This window comes from Solanum pennellii, chromosome 6 (genome assembly GCF_001406875.1).
Source record: "Solanum pennellii chromosome 6, SPENNV200".
NCBI classification, from domain to species: domain Eukaryota; kingdom Viridiplantae; phylum Streptophyta; class Magnoliopsida; order Solanales; family Solanaceae; genus Solanum; species Solanum pennellii.
The window spans coordinates 54,417,106-54,442,206 of record NC_028642.1 but is presented as its reverse complement, the minus strand read 5'-3'; the positions used below and the strand labels follow the sequence as shown (position 1 = coordinate 54,442,206).

Sequence of the window (25,101 nt, the reverse complement as noted above, 5' to 3'; positions counted from 1 at the left end):
CACTTAAAAGTAACTGGAATGAGATGCCTTTCTACTTTCCATATACCATATGAAGCTATAATTTATTTAAGTTTCATTAAGTAGTCACCACTCACCAGTTCTATTCCACTAATTCCTATCTTTATGCAACTTTTTTCCACAATATGTAGATAATGGATATGTACTGAAAATCATTCTATTCACAGCTCAAAACTGTGCCTCTTAGAAGTACAATGAAGCCAGCATATTTTGGAAAGGAGCAGATCGAACTTATATAACGACAAAACTATTGCTCCACATGGTTATATGGTTCATGTTTTACTAAGCATGTCATATTTCATCCCTTTCCAGAGTGATACCATTAAACAACTCACCAATCAGAGATAACTCTACACTGTTGTTAATAGAAAAAATGTCACATCCCTCAACTGTTAACAGCTAATTTCCAAGATAAACACCATAGTATGGGAAGTTAGATCTATAGATGCTTATTATGGCATGTGTTCAGTTCTTCAGTTCAAAAACCTACTTAAGGACAGTCTCAGGTTCCAAGGGAAATAATACACATGGAAGTACAAAAAACTCTTGCAAAGTCTAATACAGAAGTTTGATCAGTTTACATTTGTGCAAGCCTGTAAAACAATAAGGCATACCCTCCCAGAGACATCCACAACCAAAGGAAATATATTAGGAGAAAAATCAAAAGACAATTCATTCCCCTGAAGGATATGTACTCATATACTTCACTAGTGCACCAACACAACCCTCATTTTGCTCCTCTATTAAGTTGTTGAACCAAATGCAGAACTCATTAGCATTTTCTAATCTCTAGAATGCAACAAAACAAAGCCTGGAACATCCCCTCTTTTCAGCTCCCCAGTGTACATATTTGAATGATTTTATTACAGCTATTTCTCATTAATCATTTCGAGTTCTTGAATACTGAACAACTTAGATTAATTTTCTATACAATTTTGAAGTTGAAATATAGGGACTAAATCATCACATGAGTGAAAAGTGTGAACACATTCTTAGATTCTCTTGCAGCAGTACAAAATAATAGAAGAAAATATAACTTCCAGAGAGCATCGAATAGACGAGGTTGAGAGGAAACATAGAAGAGCAGGTAAAGAAAAGAGCTACACAATCAAAGTCATTGATTGATTTCACATCTTGTCCATAAAGAAGAATGAGCTTACAATAGTACACAAAAAGAGTTAGAAAGATTTGCTTTTATCATGATACAATCTGATCCATACACTTCTCATGATCCTCTCTCTAAAAAAGAATGACTTACAATAGCAAACTAAAAGTTCGGAATTTTGTCAGGATAAAGACTTAAATCAACTAGAGGAGAGCCAAGGATTTGGTGCTACATAAGTGTAACCTTGAAAGTGTTCGCCTGTTGTCGGAGTAGATGCTGGTGAGTCATCCGGTGGCATCGTAGTCCAACATTTATCGAAATTGGCTGTGCAATCTCTGCCAATTACATCTGGTTTGAACTTAGGCTGTAGTTCTCTGGCATCAAGTTTCTTCCAGTTGATTGTGCGGAACCACTTGTGACTTTTGATCTCATCCCCTCCTCTTGGTCCACTGCCTAATCTTTTGGATGGGTCCTTCTGTAGCAACTAAGGGAAAAAATTGCAAGTTTTCATTCAGTTGAATTACAATCACTTATCTAAGAAAGTATGGGCAAGCATTCAATTGATAGTTTGTACATACTCCTTTGAGCAGAGAGTGAGCTTCACCAGTCAGACGTGGTAGAAGTTTCAGTTTCTCGCTGATGATCTTCTCCTGAAGCTTCTTTCTATTTGCATGTGTGAAAGGTGGCTGAGAGAAATGAGAGTCAAAAGTGTTCCGATTTACAAAGAAAAATCTGTCTAGTAATAATGCAATTTATAGTACATTTCACATAAAATAGGCTGCAGAGAATGTCCGATGAACTGTCTATGCTTGTCACATGCTTTGGCATTACTAAACACTGCATGAATCTAGTGTCCAAATATTACACTGTCAACAAATGTTCCAACCAGTACTTAGATTACCTGACCAGTCAGCATCTCATACAGAAGTACCCCAACGCTCCACCAGTCAGCATCTTTATTGTGGCCCTTGGACTGTATAATCTCCGGAGCCATGTATTCCATGGTTCCACACATTGAATTAGATCTGCTTGATTCATCAATCTCTTTTGCCAGTCCAAAATCTGTCAGCATGACCTGGGTAGAGAAAATGAGATGCTTAAGAAGAGGAATGAATCAACTGCAATGTTCAAAGGAAAAATGCTACATATTTCTTATTTCGTTTCTTCTTCCATGGATCAATCATGTTCCTGCAGTAGAGTACAACAAGACTATTACATGTCCATCACCATCCATGAGAATATTTTCTGGTTTGAGGTCTCGATGCACGATCCCTCTCTGGTGAAGATGTGAAACAGCAGAAACTATCTCAGCAGCATAAATCCTTGCCTGGTCCTCGCTACCCAAAGCACACCCAAGAGCTGAAGTTAGAAGAACAGAATGCATATTATGACTGGTTAGTCAATAAGAAATACAAAAGGTACCTGAAAATCCCTTGTCTGTATAAATGATAGAAAAGATGCCCTCCATTTATAAAATCCAAAATCAAGTACAGCTTAGACTTTGTCTGCAGCATATTCCAAAATAAATGACCAAGGACTGATATTGTTAATAAGAACAAACACATCAAAGGGCAAAAGAGCTTGGTCTGAGACTGTAAGGCATCAGTTCAATGATTTCGAAAATCAAATCACAGTAGCAAAATCAATGACAATGAGTACACCAAAGAAAGACAAAATCCGTGCTTAAAAAAGACATCGAGAAATATGGGAACTAAACAGAAAAAACCAACAAAAGTTCTACAAAATCATTAACTTCACTTTGAAATTGCCCAAAAATAAAAAATTCATCTTGGACAATGCCTAGCAAGATTGTTGACACTCTTTCTAGCTGGGAGGAGGCTGGGATTGGGGTAACAAATAGAAGCTACTGTAGGATCATTCCAGCTTGCATTGGTGGGCTATCTGGAAAGAAAGGAATTCCAAACATTTTGAGGCCAGACGTAGCACTTTATAGAAACAATGTTTTGCTATTTCCTATTGGTGAACAAAGAGCTCCCGTAGATGCAGATCAATCTTAAAACTTTTAGACTCATGTTAGGATTGAATTTTCTTAGCTTCTTTGTTCTCATAATTTCATTTGTAAATGGGTTCTCCAGTACGACCTAAGTACTGGTCTATAATACAAAAGTTAAACCGTTCAAAAGAAATATTGTCCAAAAAAACCTTCACAAAGATCATTCACGAAACAAAGACAATTCTGCATCGAAGGCAAATAATAATGGGAACTAAAAAAGGAAAATCGCGACAGAAAAAGTTAATGAGCTTCTCTGATATTGTCTAAATAAATCTACTAAAAGATCCAATCAAATATCAGCAATCTGACTAGATTCTAGACAAAAACAGAAGTTCCACTTGAAATTAATTTCATTAGCATTAATGATGCTAAATAGTACTCCTAGTACTAATAAAGTTCAAAACTTGCTCATGTTGTCCCAGCTCAAAAAAGAAGGAATGAGTGACACCAGAATTCAAACAGATTCCCAAAAGAGTTTCCTCTTTCGATGAAAAGCTTTTCCCCACAGAGAGAGGCAAGGAAAAGTCTCATCTGTTAAGTACTTCTGTAACAGAAAATTAAATGAAAGGACAAATAACCATAGTACTAAATTTAGTTTCTGACTTAAAACCAATAATTCCTAATACAAAAGATTATCTTGTTCTTGTACATGAAAAAGAAAAACAAGTAACATCAATTCAGATTGATAACTGGAATAACACTTCGCTAAGTCCCTTAATGTGGACGCACTATTCTCACCAAGATATCCCTGTATTAATGTACAAACAACAACAACAGAACCAGTATAGCCCCATGAATGGGGTCAGGGGAGGGTGAGTGTAGGTAGAGAGGCTATTTCCAATAAACACTTGGCTCAAAGAAAGCAAAAAACACAACATTTATGAAGGCATAAGTGGTAACAATAGCAGGATAGTAAAACTATTTTTGTATCAAATTTCAAATACATACATCCATTAATCTGAAACTGAATAGACAAATTTAGTAAGTCCAGTATAAGCAACTATTACCTGAAATGAGTATCTAAGCTGCACAATAAAAGGGTGCTCAACTTTGGTGAGAATATCCCTCTCAGCTCTCATATAATCCACATGGTTATTCTTGATTACTGTGTCCTTCCTCATCACTTTCATGGCTAATATTCCATCACCCTCACCACCATACCCCTTCATCTTCACCTGAAAAACCTTCCCAAAAGAACCTTTTCCAATCATCCTCAAGATCTCAAAATCCCCTGGCCCAAATTTTGTTACAGCTGACCCCTCATCTCCACTAATCTCTTCAACCCCATCAGTACATTCAGTTTGGTGAGTACCTACATGAGTATTAACTTTATCACTATCACTTTCCCCCTCAGAATCAACTTCTTGGTGAAAAGGCAGAGGCTTTGAGAGAGTGATCCTTGGAGATGGACCCACAAAAGAGTGGGACCTACTATGAATGATTTGTGGGTCAGTTAGAAAACTGGAAGAAGATGAAGGAGATGAAGAAGAGGTAGGAGCACCAAAAACATCAGAAAAATCAAAGTCTGGATCAGTAGAAGGAGGAGATGATGATGAAGAAGAGTCAGGGATTTTGAGATGGGTCAGCTTGTTTGCTAACATTGAATGAATAGCCTTCTTCTGCTGAGCTGCAAAGGCCATATTAACAAGAATTCTTGAAACCCCTTTATCAATTGGTCAGCAAAAATATCAAAGATTGCATCTTTACTATTGTTATTTTTGTGAATCAAGAATGTGATTTAGGCAAGAAAAAGCCAGCTGAGATTGAACTCAGAGCAGGCTGTGAAAGAAAAAGGGCTACATCAGGGATCTGCAGGGACTAATTAATGGAAAAGAAGAAATCAAGAAAGTGAAAGGTTGCAACTTTAAAGGGTGTTTGAATGGGGGAAGAAGAAAAAGAAGAAGGAAGCTGTGATTTATGAGCAGAGAAGTAATGGGTACAGGGGAGTTTGCAAATTACAGATGCATGAAAGAGAGAGACAAATGAAAGTATGGAGAGAGAGAGGGCAAGTGGGAAGTGAAATACAACACGAAAACGAAATTGTTCTAAACCCAACTTGTGCTGACCAACACCCCTTCCTAATGGGACATGCTTTATCCAAAATTTAGTTGGAGTTTTAATATAAGTTTTGAAAATTGGAAGAAATAAAACAAAATCCAAATTATGTTGATGCATCTCGATACATGAGTTTAGTCCGAGTTTTAATATGAATTTCTAATATTAAGCAGAAGCAAAAATAAAAAAAAATCAATGTTAAGTACCTCGTTTTATATTATGTTGAGTAAGACACAAATGCTACCTACAATCAAATTAAATAATAAATAATAAAAAGTAAAAATCTTTACAATTTTAAACATAACATATCAAAAGATTAAAATTAAAAAATTCAAAGTCATCTTTAATAGTATAATAATAATTTATTGACTAGTTGCACTGCCATGTTGTTGACTTATTTAAGGCTATATATATATATCACGTTTATATATATATATCACGTTTATATTGATACATATATCACGTTACTGAACCTGAGTAGGTAATTTGCATGCACATATTTTCACTTAATTGTGTCAAATGATTTATTCTCACATTAGTTTCAAATTACTAAAATTATTTGATTTGATATAAAATTCTCTAACAAAGCATGCACAGTTTCTTGATTACTTGTAACTCCTCTCTGTATAATATAAATAGTATTTGATGATTTTGAGCGTCACTCTCAAATCTAAGAGAGGATTTTCAACTTTTTCTATATTAATTTCAAGACCCACGTAGAAGTTGGAGCAAGCTATTTGTTAGGTAGAGTCCTATGAATATGGAATATGTCTCTGTAAAACATTGGTGCACCACTAAATAAAATAAAGAAAGAAACGTATAAAGTTAAATAACTCAACTTTCAATCAAATACCTCTGTTAATTTTTTTTTTTGTAAAATGTATGCCAACAGATAATATTATATTATTTTAAAAAAATATATACATAACTACCTAATTTTACGAAAAAACCACATATTCACGCGTCCCACTATTAGTGTATAAATTCATCCCTTGCTCAAAGTATAAAGCTAAATAACTCAACATTCAATCAAGTACCTCAGTTATTTTTTTTTGTAAGATGTACACCAACAGATAATATTACATCATTTTAAAAAATATATACATACATAATTACCTAATTTTACGAAGAAACCACATATTAACGCGTCCCAATATTAGTGTTTAAATTCATCCCTTGCTCAAAGTATAAGTTTCATATAAAATCAAACATCTACCTTCTTCTTTTCACTAGAAAATTTGCATACAGTATAAAATAAGACAGAATCTCTTAAGTCACAAAGTAACACAATAACCAACGAAAAGCTGGATGAGATATATTTATGATACCAACACATAGAGATCTGAGAAACCAAGCAGGAAAGTAAAATTGCATCCTCCATAATGTGAGAGAAAACAGGTGATAAACAACATGTTTGATTTGCATATAAGAGATACCACATTCCTTCCTGAGAATTCATTATATATTGAACTGAAAGAAACTGCACATTCTATACATAGTTATAAACTGGAAGATCTTACCAAATACAAGAAGCTTATACATTGAACTCCAGGATTAAACCTCAAAACTGGAAACTCCTCACCTTCGAAAGAAAAACCCCCCAAAACGAAAAAGGACCAAAAGTGAAAAAGCCAAACCAAGTGAACTGCATCTGCTTGAGTTCCTCTATCACTTCTCACAAGTAGAAAAAGTAACAACAATACAACACCCTTTTGCTGCATAACTAGTATATATTCCCAAGCCGCACAATGGACAAACGATGAAATAAGGCCTCCAAAGAATCATGAAAAACTACTGCCTGCAAAGAAGGGAGAGGTTAAAAAAAGGTCCTTCTGCACCCTCTCCACTATGATACAGCTACTATGTTCAGATCAAGTGGCTTCAAAGCTCCTTGAACTATCTCCTGAACAGTTCGATTACGTCGGCAAACCTCTGAAATCTCGTCAATCGGAACTACCAGACCGTTCATATTTGCTCCAGAGGCTGCATCTGACAAAGCTTGTAAAAACCTAGTCCTTTCCAATTCTGTAACAGCTGTTGATGGAATTAAGGACACACATTCCTTTGCCCACTCAAGAGCTTTCAACCCATACGCCCGGGTCAATGCCAGTAGAGCGTAAGTTACCTACAAAGAAAACAGCTCAGAGTAACTCTTGAATGCAACAAACTAATACTACCTTTCTCTTCACCCATCTGCCTTCTATAAAAAGAAATAATGATTTGTACTTACTGTTTCTAGTCGTGAACTAGGAAGGGCTCCAGTTAGACAAGCAACCAAAATTCTGGTGATAGTGGGCCCTCGAGGAATAATTACACTGTCCCTTATGGATAGGCAACTTTCTCCGTTTGTAGAGTTCGCAAGATCGAATATATCAGACACAAAGTTCAATATTGAATTGCAAGCCTCCCTACAATCCAGTCAATACTTCGAAATTTAGAACAATCAAAACATAATAAAATATCATACCAAATTGGATAATAGAATTACTAGAGAAGGAGAAATCCAAATCTAAAAGGGCCAGAGTTCCCTTGCAGTTCCTGATAGGTTCTCTAGTAATTAGATAGATGAATGGACAATGATATACTCCCGCCATTTTAATGTAAGTGCCTTACTTTCGGTCTTAGTATGTTTCAGAAAGAATGACATTGGCAACTCCCTAATTCCACCATCTTACATAGTTTGTTTAAGATCACAAGATTCAAAAGAAATCTTGATACATTACCCACGTCTTTAGTTTTAGGCCACAAGATTCAAAAGTTTCCTAATTTTCTTAAACTCTGTGCCTAATCAAACTAAGACACTTAAATTGAAACAGCGGGGGAGTATCAAAAGATGATTCTATGCTTGACATATTAAAATTCAACTACAAGTATACTTTTACTAAATATGATGGGTACTTGGCCTCTGTAATCCATATTGTAGGCAATGGACTTTGGAAACAAATATAGCGCCATATTGATGTGGAACAAACTGCTGCTTATATTGCATTGAGAAATGCAACAAAATATGACAACCAACACAGTGAATATGTGTTCCTTCAGCATCAGACCAGTTAATGTCTCATCAAGTAATTCATGCTAATCAAACTGGCCGTGTCCCGTGATTCAGTTCTTGTATCATTCACTCAGGTACTTGATCATAGTTATCTACATGAATCCTTTTTGTCCGCACTTTTCTGACAGTTACATGTGTCAATGTCACAAAACCATGGTATTATTGAGACTTAACTCATAGGGAAGAAAAATCAATTTATGATGAGATAAGATTTTGGTCCCCTTAGTGATCTACTAGGTCAGAGGAGCCTTTTGGTGTTCCAGGGAGATAAAAAAGAAGTTGGTAAACTAAACTACCTCACAATGACTGACCTAATATTATCTTTCTAGTTAGGACTACAAATTTCAATCTCTAGTGATACTCATCAGGATGCATACTTCAGGCTTCAGCATATATAATAAGCTCCAGATGAAGTATTACTCCACGTGAATCAAACATGACCGGTGCAGATTGGATGGTGACAAACTTTGCTGGACGCTATAATTCCAAGTATAGCATTCTAGTTGGAGCAACTTCTCCTAGGAAAGAAAGAGAGAAAATGTGATTGCAAAATCTAGTGTACAAAGCACCACAATTACGGCAGCTTGGACTCATGCTGCCAAACTACTAGAAGAATTGAAGTTGGCAGAGCGAAGTCAGATGCAACTTGTGTGAAATAATTAAGTTGCATTTTATGTTATACCAAAGCCATTACATAATAAGAGGTCAAGCAATCGAAATTTACTGGTGTTTTGTCAGAGAAAAGATACTCTCATGATGCACTATAACAAAATTCATAAAATTAAATGATTGGCTCACACAGATGTCATCAAGTCAGTTACAGTACTTGCATTAATTACATCTGTAACAGACATGGCATGTATGACATGCAGCCAGCAGCTTGAGGTCTGTATCAGATAGTTCTATAAAAATGTTTTAAGTTATAGATGAAATTGAAGTTCTGCCTACGAAGGTATATACCTCAACAATTGTATTCTACGCATGAAGAGATAAATTATTGGCGCTGCCAACATTCAACCATAAGACGTTTGTCCTCACAAATTCAACCAATTCATCTCACATTTCTCACAATTTTATGTTATTGTCCAGAATACAAAATCTTCATCAGTCTACCCATGTAGAACCAGAGCTTCCTCTTTACATCAAAATAGATGTAAACAGGCCATAATGTTCATGGGGTGAGGAGGAAATAGAGAGAATTTACCTGTGCTGCACGGTGATGCCGATCATGGCACAATCCACCAATGATGGAAACACAGTAGAGGGAAAAAATAGTTGAGGACAGTATCGGATACATCTTGATGCCAGCAAAAAACAATCATCTGCTATATCCGGACGGGAAGTGAAATCCTGTGAACCACACTTCGGAGTTAGCTTACATAACTAGCGGTGAAATGCAAAATAAAGCAACAGACTGTACCTGAATCTTTGTAAGAAGACATGCTGTATGGCTAAAGAGAGACTCAATGAGAACTTTCAAGTAATTTGCACAGGATGGATCTGAACCAAATATCTGTGGCAGAAGGTCCAACTGTTGCTTAAAATGGAAACTGCAAATTTGGTTAAAATTTTGCAATGCAAGAAAGAACTCAAATACCTTAATGACTTCACTTGAGAGATAAAGGAAACACGGCTGATGGTGTTGTCCATATAGTCCTTGTATTTCCTCCAGCATCGCCCCAATTGTAACCCCCATGAGCCTCTTAGAAGTTCGTACCTAATGGATGAAATCATCATAGTTAGGAAAGTCATAATACCATTTGCTCATTGTCGGGCTCGGACTAGAATCTTGATCATCCTTGTCTTCAGAGTTCAGAACAGACCACTTTAGATAAGCTGTAGGGAACATTATTAATCACCAATTTCAAAGAGTAACATAAAAGCAGTTTGAGGTCATACGTTAAGCAACATAAGTCAGCAGAAATTCACAGAAAGAAGAAAAAGATCAGGTACGGATGTAGATGTCAAGAGGCACAAGAATAAATAAGAGAAGAACATGAAGCATTCAAAGGACTATGAAAAACGCCACATATTTACAGGAGAAGTTGTGTCACTACAACATTTTTCAGGAATAGGCAGCTTGATGAATGATTTCCTGGATCCCTTGGCAGGGGATGGCATAGATAACTGAACTTACAGCATTTTTACAAGCCCGGCAAAGAGACTCCATTGTCCGCATGTCCCAAGCACGACTATGTGAATATCATCAAACAATACCATTAGGGAAATTTATAATCAAAGAGTTATCCTGAAAGCAATATTTACAGCATACAGCTTTCTTACACATCAAAAATGGCTTTGAAAATTGGCCAAAGTTTTTGAATTGCATCTGCAACCGCTTCTGGGTGATTTACATATCTGCAAATGGTTTCAGTCCCAAAATTGACAATGCAAATAGAAGCAAACAGATGAAAGACGGAACAAGGAAATTTCCTGTACCTGAATATATTTGCAAGTCGATCAAAATGAACAGTTAGTTCCCGAGCATTTTTTTGCCCCAAAACTTGGGGACCTTGATTGATCATCTCCTGGTAGTTAACTCCAAGTATTTGTAAAAATTGATACTTAAAGTTATTCATAAAATTTTAGAAAGGAAACTTACTTGTAACTGAGCAACAGATGGCAGGCATACTGCCTCAAGTGCCTTCTTAGCATGTTCCGAAGGAAGCTCTGTAATAACCATACTGCAAAAAAAAAAAAAAGACCAGTGTGTTTACTTGGAAGGTGGATGGTGAGAGTAAGGATTTAACAAGATAAAGAACTTAACTAACTTAGGGATCAGCTTCTAAGCATTAGATAATACCTTAAAGCTTCAACCAGATGCAACGAATCTTCCGCAGAAACTTTGAAGGGACCTTCCCCAATGACTGCCGTTTGGTAAATTTGAAACAGACCATCTAGTGACCCACAAAGCTTCTTCTTGCAATCTACAATGACAATAAAAAGATTGAAACGAGATTGAACTAAAGAACTATTAACTCTGGCCAGAATGTTTAACTCCGAGAAGGAGCAAATTCACCAGGTCATTTATCAGATGGACTGAGTAACCAAGATACAATTTCGCAAAGTTAAGAAAAGATTGATCCTAAAATTCTATTCGGAAAAGGGCCAAAAATACCTCTATCCTATGGAAAATGGCTCTCATCAATACCCTTCATCCACCTTTTGGTCTAAAAATACCCTCAACCTATATGTTTTTTTTTTGCTCAAGAATACCCCTAACTAACACCTTAAACTTGATGATTTTTACTAGTTTTTGAAAAAGCCACATGGCTATTTTGATTGGCCACTTACATTACTTTATTTAAAAATTAAAGCCACCCATTTTTTTAATTCAAACTCGCGCCTAATAATCTGACCCTAATTGCTGTCTGTTGCAAGTTCAAAAATACCAATGCCTGCTAGCTGCACAAGAGACACTACTGCTTTTCTTGTTTGTATCCTGCTTAAAATGCTCATGTGCAAGGAGATGAGATAACAATTCAGTTCCAAGTTGTTGGATAGCTTGAGCTGGGGATTCAAGAGGGGAAAACAGAGGCTCAATCACCTGGCTAGGAGAGAGATTCAGAGTTGCAAGACTTTGTGGCTTCTATAGAATATTTACAAGAGTTTAAATGGGTGGGAATAAAAATATCAGCGGGTGATTTTAGAATATAAAGAACGGGCCAGATTATCTGGGGCAAGTTTAGATTAACGAAATGGGTGGGATTAATTTTTGAAATAAGTAATATCTTGGTCAATCAAAATAGATCACATGGCTTTTTAAAAAAATTTAGGAAAAACAATCAAGTTTAAGGTTTTAGTTTGAGGTATTTTAATAAAGAATATAAGTTGCACGGACTCTACACTTTCGATGCTGCACCCTTGTCGGATTTACCAAAAACACACTACATTTAGAACATCCGACATGCTCCCATTGATATTTTTGAAGAGTCCGAACAAAATAGAAAAAAATAGATTGGGGGTAATTCAGATCAAAAGGTGGATGGATGGTGTTGTTGAGTCATTTTCCCTAGGATAGAGGTATTTTTGGCTCTTTTCCAAGTTCTCTTTATGAAATAGCTGCCACAGATAAACTGGATGTGAATTTGAAACAAGAGGTGTATCATAATCCACCAACTAGTCTCACAGATATTAATTATTACGTTGACAAAGCCCAAGCATGAAGTGGTAAACTTTCACCAATTATCATATATTAGAGATCTCTTGAAAATAAATAAAATAGAATGATCATAGAAAAATAATCAGTTCTTTTACAAAAAGGGTGGAGTATCAATTTTTTTTTGATAAAAGGCAGAATTACTACAAGTAACACTAAAAGAAAAATAAATACAAACATGAGAAACTGAACGAAGTATTTACCATTGCATATGTGTCTGAAAGCTAAAGCAGCTGCAGCTGCAGAATCTTCACACGTGCTCATGCCTCTCACAAGAATATCAATGAGTGTGGGCAAATGGGAAAATCCATTTGATGAAGCATCAAGCCACTTTGAATAAGCTCCGATTGTTAAGCAGACTGGAAATTAGTAAATTACAAGTAGAAATGAGAACTCTCAAATCAGTATTTCATCAGCAGTTGAAACTTGAAAGATATCTATAACAGTATTGGGCAGAAAATGACAGTATACACCAGATTGCCAACAACTGAAACATATAACCCAAAATCACCCAAGAGTGTGGCCTAGTGGTTGAAAACATTGAATCTCAGGTTCAAACTCAGATGAGACCATAAAAAACACTAGGTGATTATTCCCATCTGTCTTAGCCTTGGTGGACATAGTTACCTAGTATCTACTACTGGTGGGAGGTGAAAGGTATTCCGTGGAATTAGTCAAGGTGCACGGAAGTTAGCCCGGACGTGTTATAAATTAAAAAAACTGACACATATAACCAAAATAGGAACACGCAAAGAAGAGAGGGTGGACAGTAGACACTCTTGGGGAATGTTTGGTTCGTGGATATGGGACAGGAAGAAGAGGATAAGAATGACGACATTCATATCCGTCTCCAGTGTGGTACTTAAGAGACTGTAATATGGTGTCTTTATTACTCCTTATTCTTTATCAATTTGCTTACTGTTGATGAGGTTTATGCATTAAATTATATCATATGAAAAATTAACTAGAATTCTATACCTAATTACTGGACTAAATATGGGATAAAAGAATTATTCAATCACATCATCTCCTCACTATATTCTATTCACAGTCCCTTGTCCTTCACAGAAATTCGAAATAAGAGAGAGAGGGTGGGGGTGGAAAAGGCATGAAGAAGGGGGAATGGTGTCTAGGGTGGTTATGGAGAGTAAGGAGAGATTGGAAATTGACTCTGGTGCCAATATCAATTAGAATCCAACCACTATTTGGATTGTTAATACCCTCTATACATTTGTGACTTATCTGAAATCACAAAATAGGTAGGCTAATTAGCCAGGATATCCCAATAGGTAAATCTTATTACAATAATCTCAGAGGTTAAAATAAAACAAACCGAATTCCAGATTATTATCTGGCCTAATGCAATCCCCCCAATATCCACAAAATCCAATCACCTCACTTTGATGGGAACAATTAACTACCTGTCTGAAGTAGCTGGGGTTGATGAGGCAGCTTAGGAAGCAAAGACATAATCTGCAAGTTAAAATAGTAAGGCAACAAAGAAGAAAAATCAAATGAACACAATTTCTGAAGTAAAACAAACTTGAATTTGCTTTATTTTCAGTCATCATTCAAACCTGCGGCATCACTTCGGCTTCAATATCAGAAACATAATCTGATATAGCTTTTATACAATACAAGGCAGCCTCTGCAGGGCGCCAATCAGAACTCTGATCTTTTCCACAGTGACTGATGGCCTGTTAAAATAAGCCAAAGTTAATATCTAAAACAAAAACAACTTTACCGCCAAATAGTGTTACAAGATCTTTTTAACTGAACGTCTGAAACTGTTTTACGCGAAAATTGTGAATAGTTGATCTAGTATATGAGACATAATGTTCTAATGTATTTCACAATTTTCATAAGCAGAAAACAAGGTCAGGAAGCTCTAGTGAGAGGTTATAAAATAAACAACACCCAACATTTCCAAGAACCAAATGAAAACAACTATATCCACTTTATGTTGTTTAAATGTGCCTTGCTCTACAACTGCTCTATCTATCTTTATTTAAACTACAACAAGTTGGATTGTCCAGAACACATGGACTTGAACTGACTTGAAATTTGCGAGAAAAATTGTAAGACGAAACATCTTCTCAAAAATTAACACCTATGCCTTGGGACTTCAGGTTTTACTTGCAGTAAGAACATTTGATATGTTAAATAATAGAAGATTGCAATTTCTTTGATATTATCACAACTTTATGTCGGTACAATTGGTTTCTTCACTGTTCTAGTGTAAAGCGGTTGTCATTTATCCAATTCAAATAGATCAGCTGTGTAGAAATTTTGTACTCAGAGTGAAAGAGAGTCGAAATAAATTGTCTTTATACACAAGACTTTGTATAGAATTGTAAAGATATGACACTTGGGCCTAACTCAACCTCAAAAACTAGCACATGAGGGGAGGATTGTCCATATCTATATAAAGCAAACCACCAGTCCATTCCCCAACTAATGTGGGATGTAACCCATTCTAACACCCCCCCCCCCAAAGCCAAAATCCCCTTCACATCCAGGCCTGACTGGAATGTGGATCGGGAGCCAGAACAGGGAAGGACCTGGCGCTGATACCATGTTACAACAAAGGTATTGGAGTGATTTCAATCTATTATCCAAGGAATACAATGATTTAAAATTTATATACAGGTAAAGAAACGTCTAACTAAGGTACTAGATATCTAAATTCCTAAAAATCGGCTAGAATATTATACACAACACAAGGAAGCCAGGATGAACCACCTCTAAGAAGGTCCAAATCACAAGCTTTTGGCCAGCAGCTTTACAGTTACCACTACAACTGACTCAACCCTTAGGCAGACATCAACTTGAAGGACTCTCTCAGCAAGCAGAACCACCCTTTAGTAAAAAAAATGTTTGCACAAATTCCAGAACAATTCAAATAAGTCAGTTTCACCAATGTACCAAAGCTTATTAATGTAGTCAACATGTCCACAACCCCAAAGGGAAGACTTCAAAGTTAAGTGCATTAACCTAGTTTACACTTTACACTCTCTCAGAAGTGGTGAGTTAAATTTTTCCGGTCCCCACAATTTTGGTAGCTTACATTAATCAAATGAATTTGATACAATAAGTTGAGAAAGTCAACCATTTCTCCAGGATTACAGTAATAGTACGCACCTCAACTAGTTTCATATAGAGAATTTTCAAGGTAGGTTCACCTCCTAAGATCAATGCTGCATCAATCAAGACATCTGCAACAGCTGATGCATGGCAGAACCACAGAGTAAGTTAGCATGGTGAAAAATTGGATCTCTTACATTTCTTCTCAACACGATAGCTGATGAACATTCATGATTGATTTTACAAAATTTCAAGACAACATGGTAATAAAGAAAGAGCCATCAAGGAAATAACTGATAAGGTACATAGATGGTACAGACTGAGCTAGACAGGTTACACAAATCAATGAGCTAAGAGACTAGCTCTTTGACAATATGCTATGTCTTTCTTGAGCAAGACAATAAACCAATCAAATATAAGCCTTATAAATGCAATCAAACAACTACTGTCCCATATATGAAATGCATTTTTCATTTTATAAAGAAAAGAAAGCCAAAATGATGTAAATTGCCAGATAAATAATTCAAACCAAAAAGCTACGTGCCACATCAAAACAACCAAGGCATAAAGCGCAACAGAGAAGATTGTGGATGGTGATCACACAAGCGAGGGGGGCACATATAAGATATTTCGATGAAGTACAAGATATTAAGAAAATTGGCTTCACTAGTCCCAAATCTTGATAGAATTAGCAAGAGAGAGGCATCAAGCATAGTAAACTACTATTGCTTCTGCATTTTAATTTTGGCAGTACTTTTTCTTAAGAACATGGTGATAAGGTCATTGAACACTATTTTCTACATTGGCCTCAACCCTTCAACATTGGCTTTTTATAATTGTTATCATGGAGAATTAGTTTATAAACTTAATGTTTAGTGCAAGATTTCCCTAGAACTAAAGGTCATCTTTATCAATCCTAAAACCAAGGTTAAACACAAAGTAAAAGCACCTAAATTATGTTTGCTGACCACAATACAATAGGGCAACATGTAATATACAATCAATCCATTTGGGGCGGAAGGGTCCTCCAGTACATAATAAGCAACTGCCAGAAGCTCCAAACATCCAACATGACCAACTAAATATAACCTCCAGTTCATGAAGCAAGGGAAACCAAACCCTATCATTTTATTTTTTTGGGATAACTGTGGTGTCTGAATCAACACCTCAACTAATTTCCATGAGATACCTGCCTCTACCCACCAAGGTAATGACAAATAGGAAGAAATCACCTAGTATTTTTTGTCTCCGCTGGATTTGAACCCGAGACTTCATGGTTTTCAGCCACTTCATTTGATCACTAGGCCACACCTTGGGTTTCATCTTCTTTTTTTTTTTTTTGCGAGGTGGGGTAGGAAGTGCATGGTTACAGATGCATGAAGACATAAATAATAATGGATATTTAATAATAAAATGCGACAACATTAGAAAAAAAGAACTTTAAGAAACCAGAATAGTTTTAGGGTAAAAAGCGGATGGGGCAGAATAATTTCACTTGGTGCGGAGGGAGATTGCCACATCTCCTAAAAAATGGGAAAGACTTGGAATTAAAGGCTTGAAAGTCTTTAATAAAGCTTTATCAGGCAAATAGCTTTGGAGGTTCGTAATAGAGGTACAAGCTATGTGGAGGGGTGATAGTTGATAACTATGGGTGTCAAATGGGCGGGTTGGGTTGAAATTGAAAATATTAAAATGGGTTCAATAGAAATCGGGTTGGGTCTTGACCCGCCCAAGTTTACTTTGGGCTCAAATGGGTTGGGCTCAGATGGGCTAAAAAACGGGTTGGGTCTTGACCCGCCCAATTTGACCCGATTAATCTCAATAATTTAACATATTGATATTTAACTTTTATGATCACAATTTGAATTCCCGCTCAAGAATTTTTTGTTAAAAAAGTAACAAATGGATAGATAAATCTTAAAAAATGTTAAATAGATAATAATTCATGCCTTCAATATAGGAACATATCTTAATAAAAAATTTTATAACGGGTTTAAATTGGAGATTGAATTGGGCTCAATTGAAAATTCTCTTCAAATGGGTTAAGCTTAAATGGGTTGAAAATGAACCCAATTCAAATTATCTTGAGCCCAACCCTTAAAATTCTAGGCGGGTTACCTATGTTTGGGTTCACTTTTGACACCCCTATTGATAACAAAGGGATTAGGGAAGGGGTTGGAGAACTAGAGATATCACTTCTCCTTACAGGTGTGGTATGTGGATGAATATCATGAAGGGATGGATTATTTTTGGCAAATATCTCATTCAAGGTCAAAGACAAAAGGATAGTAAAGTTTTGTGGGCAAAGCAGGTGTGGCAGCATATTACGAAGGATGAAATACAGAGATTGTAGAGAGTATCTTGCTAAAGAGATTGACAATCAGCAAGTTAGGGAGACACGTGGAGAGACATTTTGGAACTTGAGATTTAGAAGGGATACCAATATTGGGAAGGGTTGAGTTTCAAAGATTGACTTACTACATACGTAAGTCAATCTGGTTGATAAGCCCAATGCTTGGCAGTGGGGCTTAGGGAATAATAGAGTTTTCTCTATGAAGATCTTTAATGAGAAGCTTTTGATAAGGGAGGAGCATGTTTTTCCATGAATGTAGTATGGCTTCCAAAGGTACTGAGGAGGTGTGCTTTTTCACTTGGCTAGCCGCTAGAGGGGTAATTTTGATAGCAGAAAATCTTAGAAGGTGAATCATCTTCTCCAACATATTGCGGGCTTACCATGAGGTTATGGTGGGATATGTTTAGGTGGGTTGGCACTCCATGGGCAAAGGATAAAAACTGTAAAAGACTTGTTGGGAGAAGGAGGAGAAGACGAAGTGCTTGGAACATAGTTCTATTTGCGTTATCTTGAATTGTTTGGAGAGATATAGGAGAGCTTTTGAAGGAGTAGAGTTGAGTTTCTCTCCATTGAGGGATACCGTTCCCTTATTTTCTTTTGGTGCACACAGAAAGTTCATTGTTGTATAGACAATTGGGTGGAGTTTGTAGAGTCATATCTCCTTGTAGATTCTTTATCTTTTCGTGTACACATTATATACAGCCAGTTTGGCCTTGTTTATGAATGAAAATATATTTACTTGATAAAAAAATGAGTTAAGGGCACGATCTATAGAATAATGGTACCATATCTTGTCTGCTTAAAATCTCTCTGGTCCTCCATGGAGATATCAAAGTAATCCAGAGGATATTGGACTCTGAAGATAACCTGAAAGAGAAAATACAAACATAAACATAGAAGGGGAAAATAATGGGCAAACATTCTTTTTTGACAATGAGAATGGGCAAACAATCTATGTGATTATAAACTAAAGGTTTCACGTCCAGGAAGAAATTGCATTAGTTTTTGTCTCCTGAAATAATTTAAGATCAATATGAAGCCATGCACGATAAGTAAAAAAACCAAACTGCCTGCTCCTAATTCCAGAGAACTCACCAAGGAGACAAGTGATTCATATGATGAACGGAAAACCTGCAATCTACGAGTTTTCTCTGCCTCAATGGAAGTTTCATTGCCGCAAGCAAGATATGACTCCCTGAATAAGTATAATTTTAGATGCAAAAACTGTTTTGCAGCAAATAGACCGATTTGAAAATTCCAACAGCATTCACCTTTCTGTCAAAATCATCTGAAGATTGTGCCAGAAGTTAAAAGTCATGGAAGCAATATCGAACTCAGGATGTGAAGCAACTTCAAGTAATGCATGTACAATCAGCATTGATTCATCAGAACCTGAATACAGTTGTCAGTTTTGCTTATACATAAGTAAGAACAAATATCACATACTTTTATGCACACCAAACTTCTTTGGGAAGTCAAAGAAATTGCATCTGGAAGGAACTAAGAAAGAGAGGAACTATAGATACCAGTAGCAATCAATTCAACATATGCATCGCCCATGTCAGAAAACAAACGAGCAATGGCTTTAATATCCTCCTCATCCTGGAAGAGAAGAGATAAACAACAGGATGGTCAAATAATTAAGAGAACAGCAATTTTTACATAACAATTTTTAAAAAAAAAGAGAGAATACCAAAAAGTAACTTTAAAGCTCAATAACTTATCGTGACACTGCAAAACCCCTTCACAACGGAGAAACGGATAATAGATGGTGAAAATAGAAACAAGGGCATATACTCCCAAGAACATCATAAATATGGGTAGAATTCAGAGTTGGTAATAGCATAATTAAGTTATGGAAGTGAGATTGTGCGGGTGACAGTACTCTGGAGGAAGCATTCCCACCTGCTTATAATGTGGAAACCAACAAAAATGCATGTGTGTTTGAATATCTGATGGGACATAGCTTTCACATGGCTATAAGAGACTGAGAAAGGATGTGCTTTACAAGAATACTAGTTGCCAGAAAGAGACATTGTATGTGCTGGATACACTAGACAATACTACTGATGTATGGAGGTGGTGGGAGAGTGGTAATGGTTTTATACTATCAGGGGTCGTTTGGTGGCTGGTTAAAGTTATGAAGGTATTAGTGATGTAGAGATTCAGTATAAGTGAATCGATGTACTTATGTTATGGAGGTTTTAGACTATTAGTTATACATACTTATTCCACACCCTATGGGTGCTCAATCTGGAGTGCTATCAGGAACGTATGGCCATTAATGCAGATCAGAACAAAGGTGAAGATTGGGAATGGACAGAGAACATCCTTTTGGCATGACAATTGGGCAGGGCAAGGAACTATGAAACAACAACATCCAGAACTCTTCACATTAAGTCAACAGCAACATGCCAGTTGCCATTATGTTGACTGGTTAAGGATGGAACTTATTCCTAAGGAGACATCTGAATGATTGAGAGATGGAAAGAGATGCAGAATTTTACAATTTCGTAGCAGGTTTCAATAACCTCAATGGAGGAGAGAACAGACTGGAATGGAGCAAAGACAAGAATGGAAAGTTGTCTGTCAACTCAGCATACAAGGAGCTGAATTTAGCATCAGTGAAGGAAAGAGATTGGCCTTGGAAGATGATTTGGAAGCCAAAGATTCCTAACGAAGTTGAGAGTTTCACCTGAATTTTGGCAAAAGAGGCAGCCTTGACACAGGGAAACCTAGAGTTTCACCTGAATTTTGGCAAAAGAGGCAGCCTTGACACAGGGAAACCTAAGGAAAAGGGGTCATCAATTAGTCGCTGAGTGTATTCTATGCGAGAAACAAACTGAGACAATCAACCATCTCTTTTTGCATTGCAAGTGGACAGACCAACTATGGAGGATGTTTATATGCCTAAACGGGATCAAATAGGTGAAACCTGGAAGCATAGCGGGTGTCCTCAGATGCTGGAACAAGGATGGTATGATAAGTAAGGAGGAGGAGAGATGGAAGATTGTCCCGGCTAGTATTTGGTGGTCGGTCTGGATTGAGAGGAACAAGAGGTGTTTTGAAGGAGTACAAAGCAACTTACAGATTCTTAAGATGAATTGCTTAGGCCTATTTTTATTTTGGTGTGAGCAAAAACGATTAGCTCAAACAGAAGATATTTTTGATGTTTTAGACTTTTTGTAAGGATAACTTGAAGCACAATCTGTAAGTTGTAATACTTCTGTTGGGAAACTATACCCTGTGGATATTTAGAAATAACGTTATCTTTCTCAAAAAAAAAAAATACCTACCAAGCGTAATATAAGTTATATGGAAATTAAGACAAGAATAACTTGTTTCTTATCCAACTATCAAACGGCCCCTCGGTTCTTATTCCTAGCTTATTGGTGAGAGAGGAACTTATTTTTCCTCATGATGCTATTTGGATCCCTAGAGCACCAAGAAAGGTGTATTTCTTTGTGTGGTTAGCAGCAAGGGTTGTGATCTTGACAACAAAAAGAATGAGGAAGAGGAAAATCACATGTGTTAGTTGGTGTTTTATGTGCAAAAACTTGGGTGAAGACTCCTCTATTGCATTGTAAAATGGCTATACGATTATGGCAGGTGATCCTTAATTTGTTCGGAAAACAATGGGTGATACCAGACACGGCGCTATAAAGTTGGACTCACATGAGGGAGAGGAGAAGTCAAGGGCATGAAGTGTGGCCCCTTTAGCAATCATGTGGGTTTTTTTTTTGAGGATAGTAACTAATCTACATATTCACAGGTAGACTACATCCAAAATATGTAGTCGAGTAGAACAGGCCTTTGTAAATCTGCAAAGGAAATTATTATCTCTAGTTTTTTGGTGGACTTGTGAGGTCCCTATTTGCATAGAGGATTAGATATCTTTAATTGAGAACCATATTGTGATGCACGTTCTCTTCGTTTGGTATCGACTTGTACATAGGGCTTCCCTAATTGTTAATAATATATTTTACCTTGTCAAAAAAATAAGGACATAGGATGCATTAAGAATTTCCCGAGTTATATATTCTTAGTGAAAAAAGAAAGATTACCAGATGATTAGAACAACTAAATAGAGAATGCAGGTTGAGCCACCCGCTAAGAGTGTAATAAGTTTTGACAACATCTCGGGGTGACATCAATGAATGATCTTGACTTATCAAAACAAAAAGGAAGTCCCAAGAATAATATTTAAATTTGCTTTCAACTGATTGCAACTGGATCACCCACCAACTAATTCTGCGTAATGGTAGACTGCCCAACAATCAGCAGTAGACCAAGTATATTACCCGCATAACATTCTACATAAAGAAAACAAGTGCATAGGAGGAGTAATATGCCAGACATTAGGAGCATAAAATACTTTGTAAAGGTTTTCAACCTGTAAAAAGATTTTTAGGGAACTCAATGGCCTAGAATGAGATTTTGGGGAATCCCCCAAACTGGGACCCCAGAAGGAGAGGAAATGGAAATTGTAAATACCAACCATAAAATGACCCAATCATTCAAAGTATCTTAAAAGGTAGTACATTTAAATTTTCTTAGAACCAAAAAAACAAAAAAAAAAACCACAACAACACGTTGGTTTTCAATTTGATCACCATATAATATCCTGCACCTAACATATTTTCATCAAGATGCCTCCCAAAAAAAATAAAACCAACAGATTTCTAGATGTCTAAGCTTTATGTTAATTTAGGAAACGAAAAAGAATGGACCAATCGAACATCCCTGTTCAATGCACAAGGTAAATGTATACCTTTGAAGGATCTCTGAGCTGAGGTTTCAGACTCATAACTTGAGGAACAATTACTTGAATCAAGGCCAACTCTGACGAAACTCCGCCGGAATTTCTTGCTGCTGTGTAGTGTATCAATTCAGAAATAACTGCAACATTGCGAATTCCCCATCAAGTATGTCATAGCGAACTCATAAATATGACGAAATGCAGGAGACATGACAGTCATTTATACAAGTACAAAAGAGCAAGCGAGAAGGACAGGGATCCACAATAATGATCAAAGATCTACTGCACAACAGTAAAACTTGTAAATGAAACAGACTATTAATCAGTAAGAACGGATCCACTAATAATGGAACTAGGTTAAACTTTATCCAACTAAGCAGTGACTACCTCTGAACATCAATTGTGCTAAATTAGGTCTTCGGCCCAACTCAAACCGCAAAAGTTAGCTCAAAGGGAGGAGGATTGCCTAAGCCTTATAAGAAATTCACCCATCTCATTAACCATCAGTAACCATCAATGTGGGACTTTTGTCTTTCTTTAACAAATTGCGTTCTCTTTCAAATTATTTTCTATCACCTAAGCCTCATTTGATAAGGTTTAACATGGATTTATTTTCAGTGTAGCTACAATTCACTTCATGAAGGGACTTAAAGAAATTGAAACTACATTTAAGATAACCAAATAGATTACATTGAACAGCTTATGATGAAGTGTATATTATAGTAGTTTGACGCACTAATAACAAAAGATCATAGTAACGAATTTATAAGAAGAAAGAACAGCAACCCAAACCATCCACAGTACCATTAACGGAGGCCTCAGACAATATTTCCGAATTCAAGCTTGAAAGAGCTGCAAGCACTAAAGGGTGTGAAGAAAGGGTAGATGCAGGTATCCTGAAATAGAATAAGTGATGTATTAAGCAACAATATTCTGTTATATTCACAGGAAATAGAAAATTGATGCACACTAGATAAGTAGATCTACAGAATGAGGAAAAATAAATGTTCACGCCATAAAGTTCAGAAACAAAATTTTAAGATGTACTAGCTTTTCCATGAAATCAAGGACCAACTTCCCAAACTTGCAACTTTAGTTAGGAAAAGAACTAAAGCACAGGAACCATCAAACAAGGATTACAGTTTGTGATAAAGCAAATCTAGGTTCAGCATGTGAGTATGAAGGGACTCAGAGAAGCCAAATAATACCTATGCCTTAGCCGTAGCCAAGAAGCAAATGCCTCAAGGACCTGTCATGTAATTGGAAAACCGATTAGTAATAGAAGGAAAAAGTACTCAAGTAATCATAAGTCATCAACTCAAATTTTCACCTTAATGAGTGGATAAAAATGACTAGTAGATAGTAGGCCCATGCAACTTCCCTTTATAATATTTTTCATTTCCTAGAGAATTCACCCACTAAATTGAGGGTCAAAGTGTGTACAGAAAGAGCTAAGAGAATCTGGATTTTGATTAGACATATATCTGTATAAACTAGCAGCTGCTCTTTCAGTTCTGAGGCAACGTAGGTTCTGACCCATATCTTGTGTAGAGAACCTGTATTACATGGACTCTATATCGGGTGCGTATCAAAAATGGGTTATGCTATGCAAACAGAAAGAAAGATCAAACTTTTTTGGCTAATTATTAGTGTATTTTGAAGAATCTGCACCAAGTATAAATCATAATACCTATACATGTGTACAATGAAACAATGAGGATTCCATGTAACAAAGCACGAGAAATCTTTTTCGCTAAATAATGGTTCAAAATATTTCTAAACATGTTGATCAACAAGAGAATGCTGGAAGTAGAGTCACAATTGAACTATTTATGTTACAATTTTGTGTTAATGAGCTAAGTTAAGCATGACATCAACATCATTTACATCCCATTGTTGCACCAAAAAGTGAGAAAAGCGATGCTCTATACTTGAGACTAATAAAATTATCCATTTAAACTTCAAAATTCAGATATTCCTTGAGCAGAAATTGTACACCTAACCACTACGAACAGTTATCTAGAACATTATAATCAAATTAGATAACTCGCAGATATCCCAGTTTATAATTGATGTAGAAACATTATATCAAATTAGATAACTCGCAGTAGTCTGTTTCAACCCTCTTTTCCATTACCTTTTTCTTTTCAACTTATCAATTGCAAATCAAATAAGAGCATTCTATCAATAATCATCAGCACATAATAATGTTTCCATATTCATTATGCACCCCAGTAGACAACCAGAGCTCAAGGGAAAAATGAAGTGCAACAAACTGATTATTAAGATTCTCAATTTTAATATAATTTGGCAAGACAAAAGAAAGTGGGATAAGTTAGGGAAAGAACAGAAAAAATTATACAGAAAACAACAAAAACTGTTGTTGTTAACCGATTATCACCATACTTTTAATTCATTGTCAAAATGCATAGGCGAAAATCAGTTCTTCATGTAAAGCAATCTTGAGGCTGACCATTTGGGTGGGGGGGGAGGGGGAGG

At 36.3% G+C, this 25,101-nt stretch overlaps 2 protein-coding genes across 4 annotated transcripts in view; both read right to left on the bottom strand.

Annotated features, from left to right (window-relative positions):
• Nucleotides 1-1,119: 1,119 nt before the first annotated feature.
• Nucleotides 1,120-5,190, bottom strand: LOC107023102 (serine/threonine-protein kinase AtPK2/AtPK19-like). Its single transcript, XM_015223659.2, has 6 exons — nt 4,145-5,190; nt 2,546-2,628; nt 2,340-2,460; nt 2,025-2,198; nt 1,702-1,809; nt 1,120-1,607 (listed from the first exon to the last, which is right to left on the bottom strand). Exons 1-6 carry the CDS (start codon nt 4,775-4,777, stop codon nt 1,323-1,325), a joined length of 1,404 nt encoding a protein of 467 aa, XP_015079145.1. The 5' UTR covers nt 4,778-5,190; the 3' UTR covers nt 1,120-1,322.
• A 1,387-nt stretch (nt 5,191-6,577) lies between these two features.
• The window catches only part of LOC107023492 (transportin MOS14), a 26,438-nt gene continuing 7,914 nt past the window's right edge, over nt 6,578-25,101 (bottom strand). For 2 of the 3 annotated variants that reach the window (XM_015224203.2, XM_015224204.2), the window contains 21 exons: nt 23,811-23,851; nt 23,407-23,498; nt 22,615-22,742; nt 19,370-19,445; nt 19,115-19,235; nt 18,939-19,038; nt 18,629-18,710; nt 15,548-15,630; nt 13,984-14,103; nt 13,828-13,879; nt 12,610-12,765; nt 11,051-11,174; nt 10,850-10,931; nt 10,687-10,775; nt 10,531-10,605; nt 10,385-10,439; nt 9,845-9,964; nt 9,668-9,760; nt 9,452-9,597; nt 7,423-7,600; nt 6,578-7,317 (listed from right to left, as the gene is read on the bottom strand). In XM_015224203.2, coding sequence (XP_015079689.1) covers nt 7,039-7,317; nt 7,423-7,600; nt 9,452-9,597; nt 9,668-9,760; nt 9,845-9,964; nt 10,385-10,439; nt 10,531-10,605; nt 10,687-10,775; nt 10,850-10,931; nt 11,051-11,174; nt 12,610-12,765; nt 13,828-13,879; nt 13,984-14,103; nt 15,548-15,630; nt 18,629-18,710; nt 18,939-19,038; nt 19,115-19,235; nt 19,370-19,445; nt 22,615-22,742; nt 23,407-23,498; nt 23,811-23,851 — 2,292 coding nt within the window. In that variant the 3' untranslated portion in view covers nt 6,578-7,038. Of the gene's footprint in view, nt 7,318-7,422; nt 7,601-7,643; nt 8,766-9,451; nt 9,598-9,667; nt 9,761-9,844; nt 9,965-10,384; nt 10,440-10,530; nt 10,606-10,686; nt 10,776-10,849; nt 10,932-11,050; nt 11,175-12,609; nt 12,766-13,827; nt 13,880-13,983; nt 14,104-15,547; nt 15,631-18,628; nt 18,711-18,938; nt 19,039-19,114; nt 19,236-19,369; nt 19,446-22,614; nt 22,743-23,406; nt 23,499-23,810; nt 23,852-25,101 lie in introns of those variants that run through there. The other variant, XM_027917765.1, reaches the window with a different exon arrangement.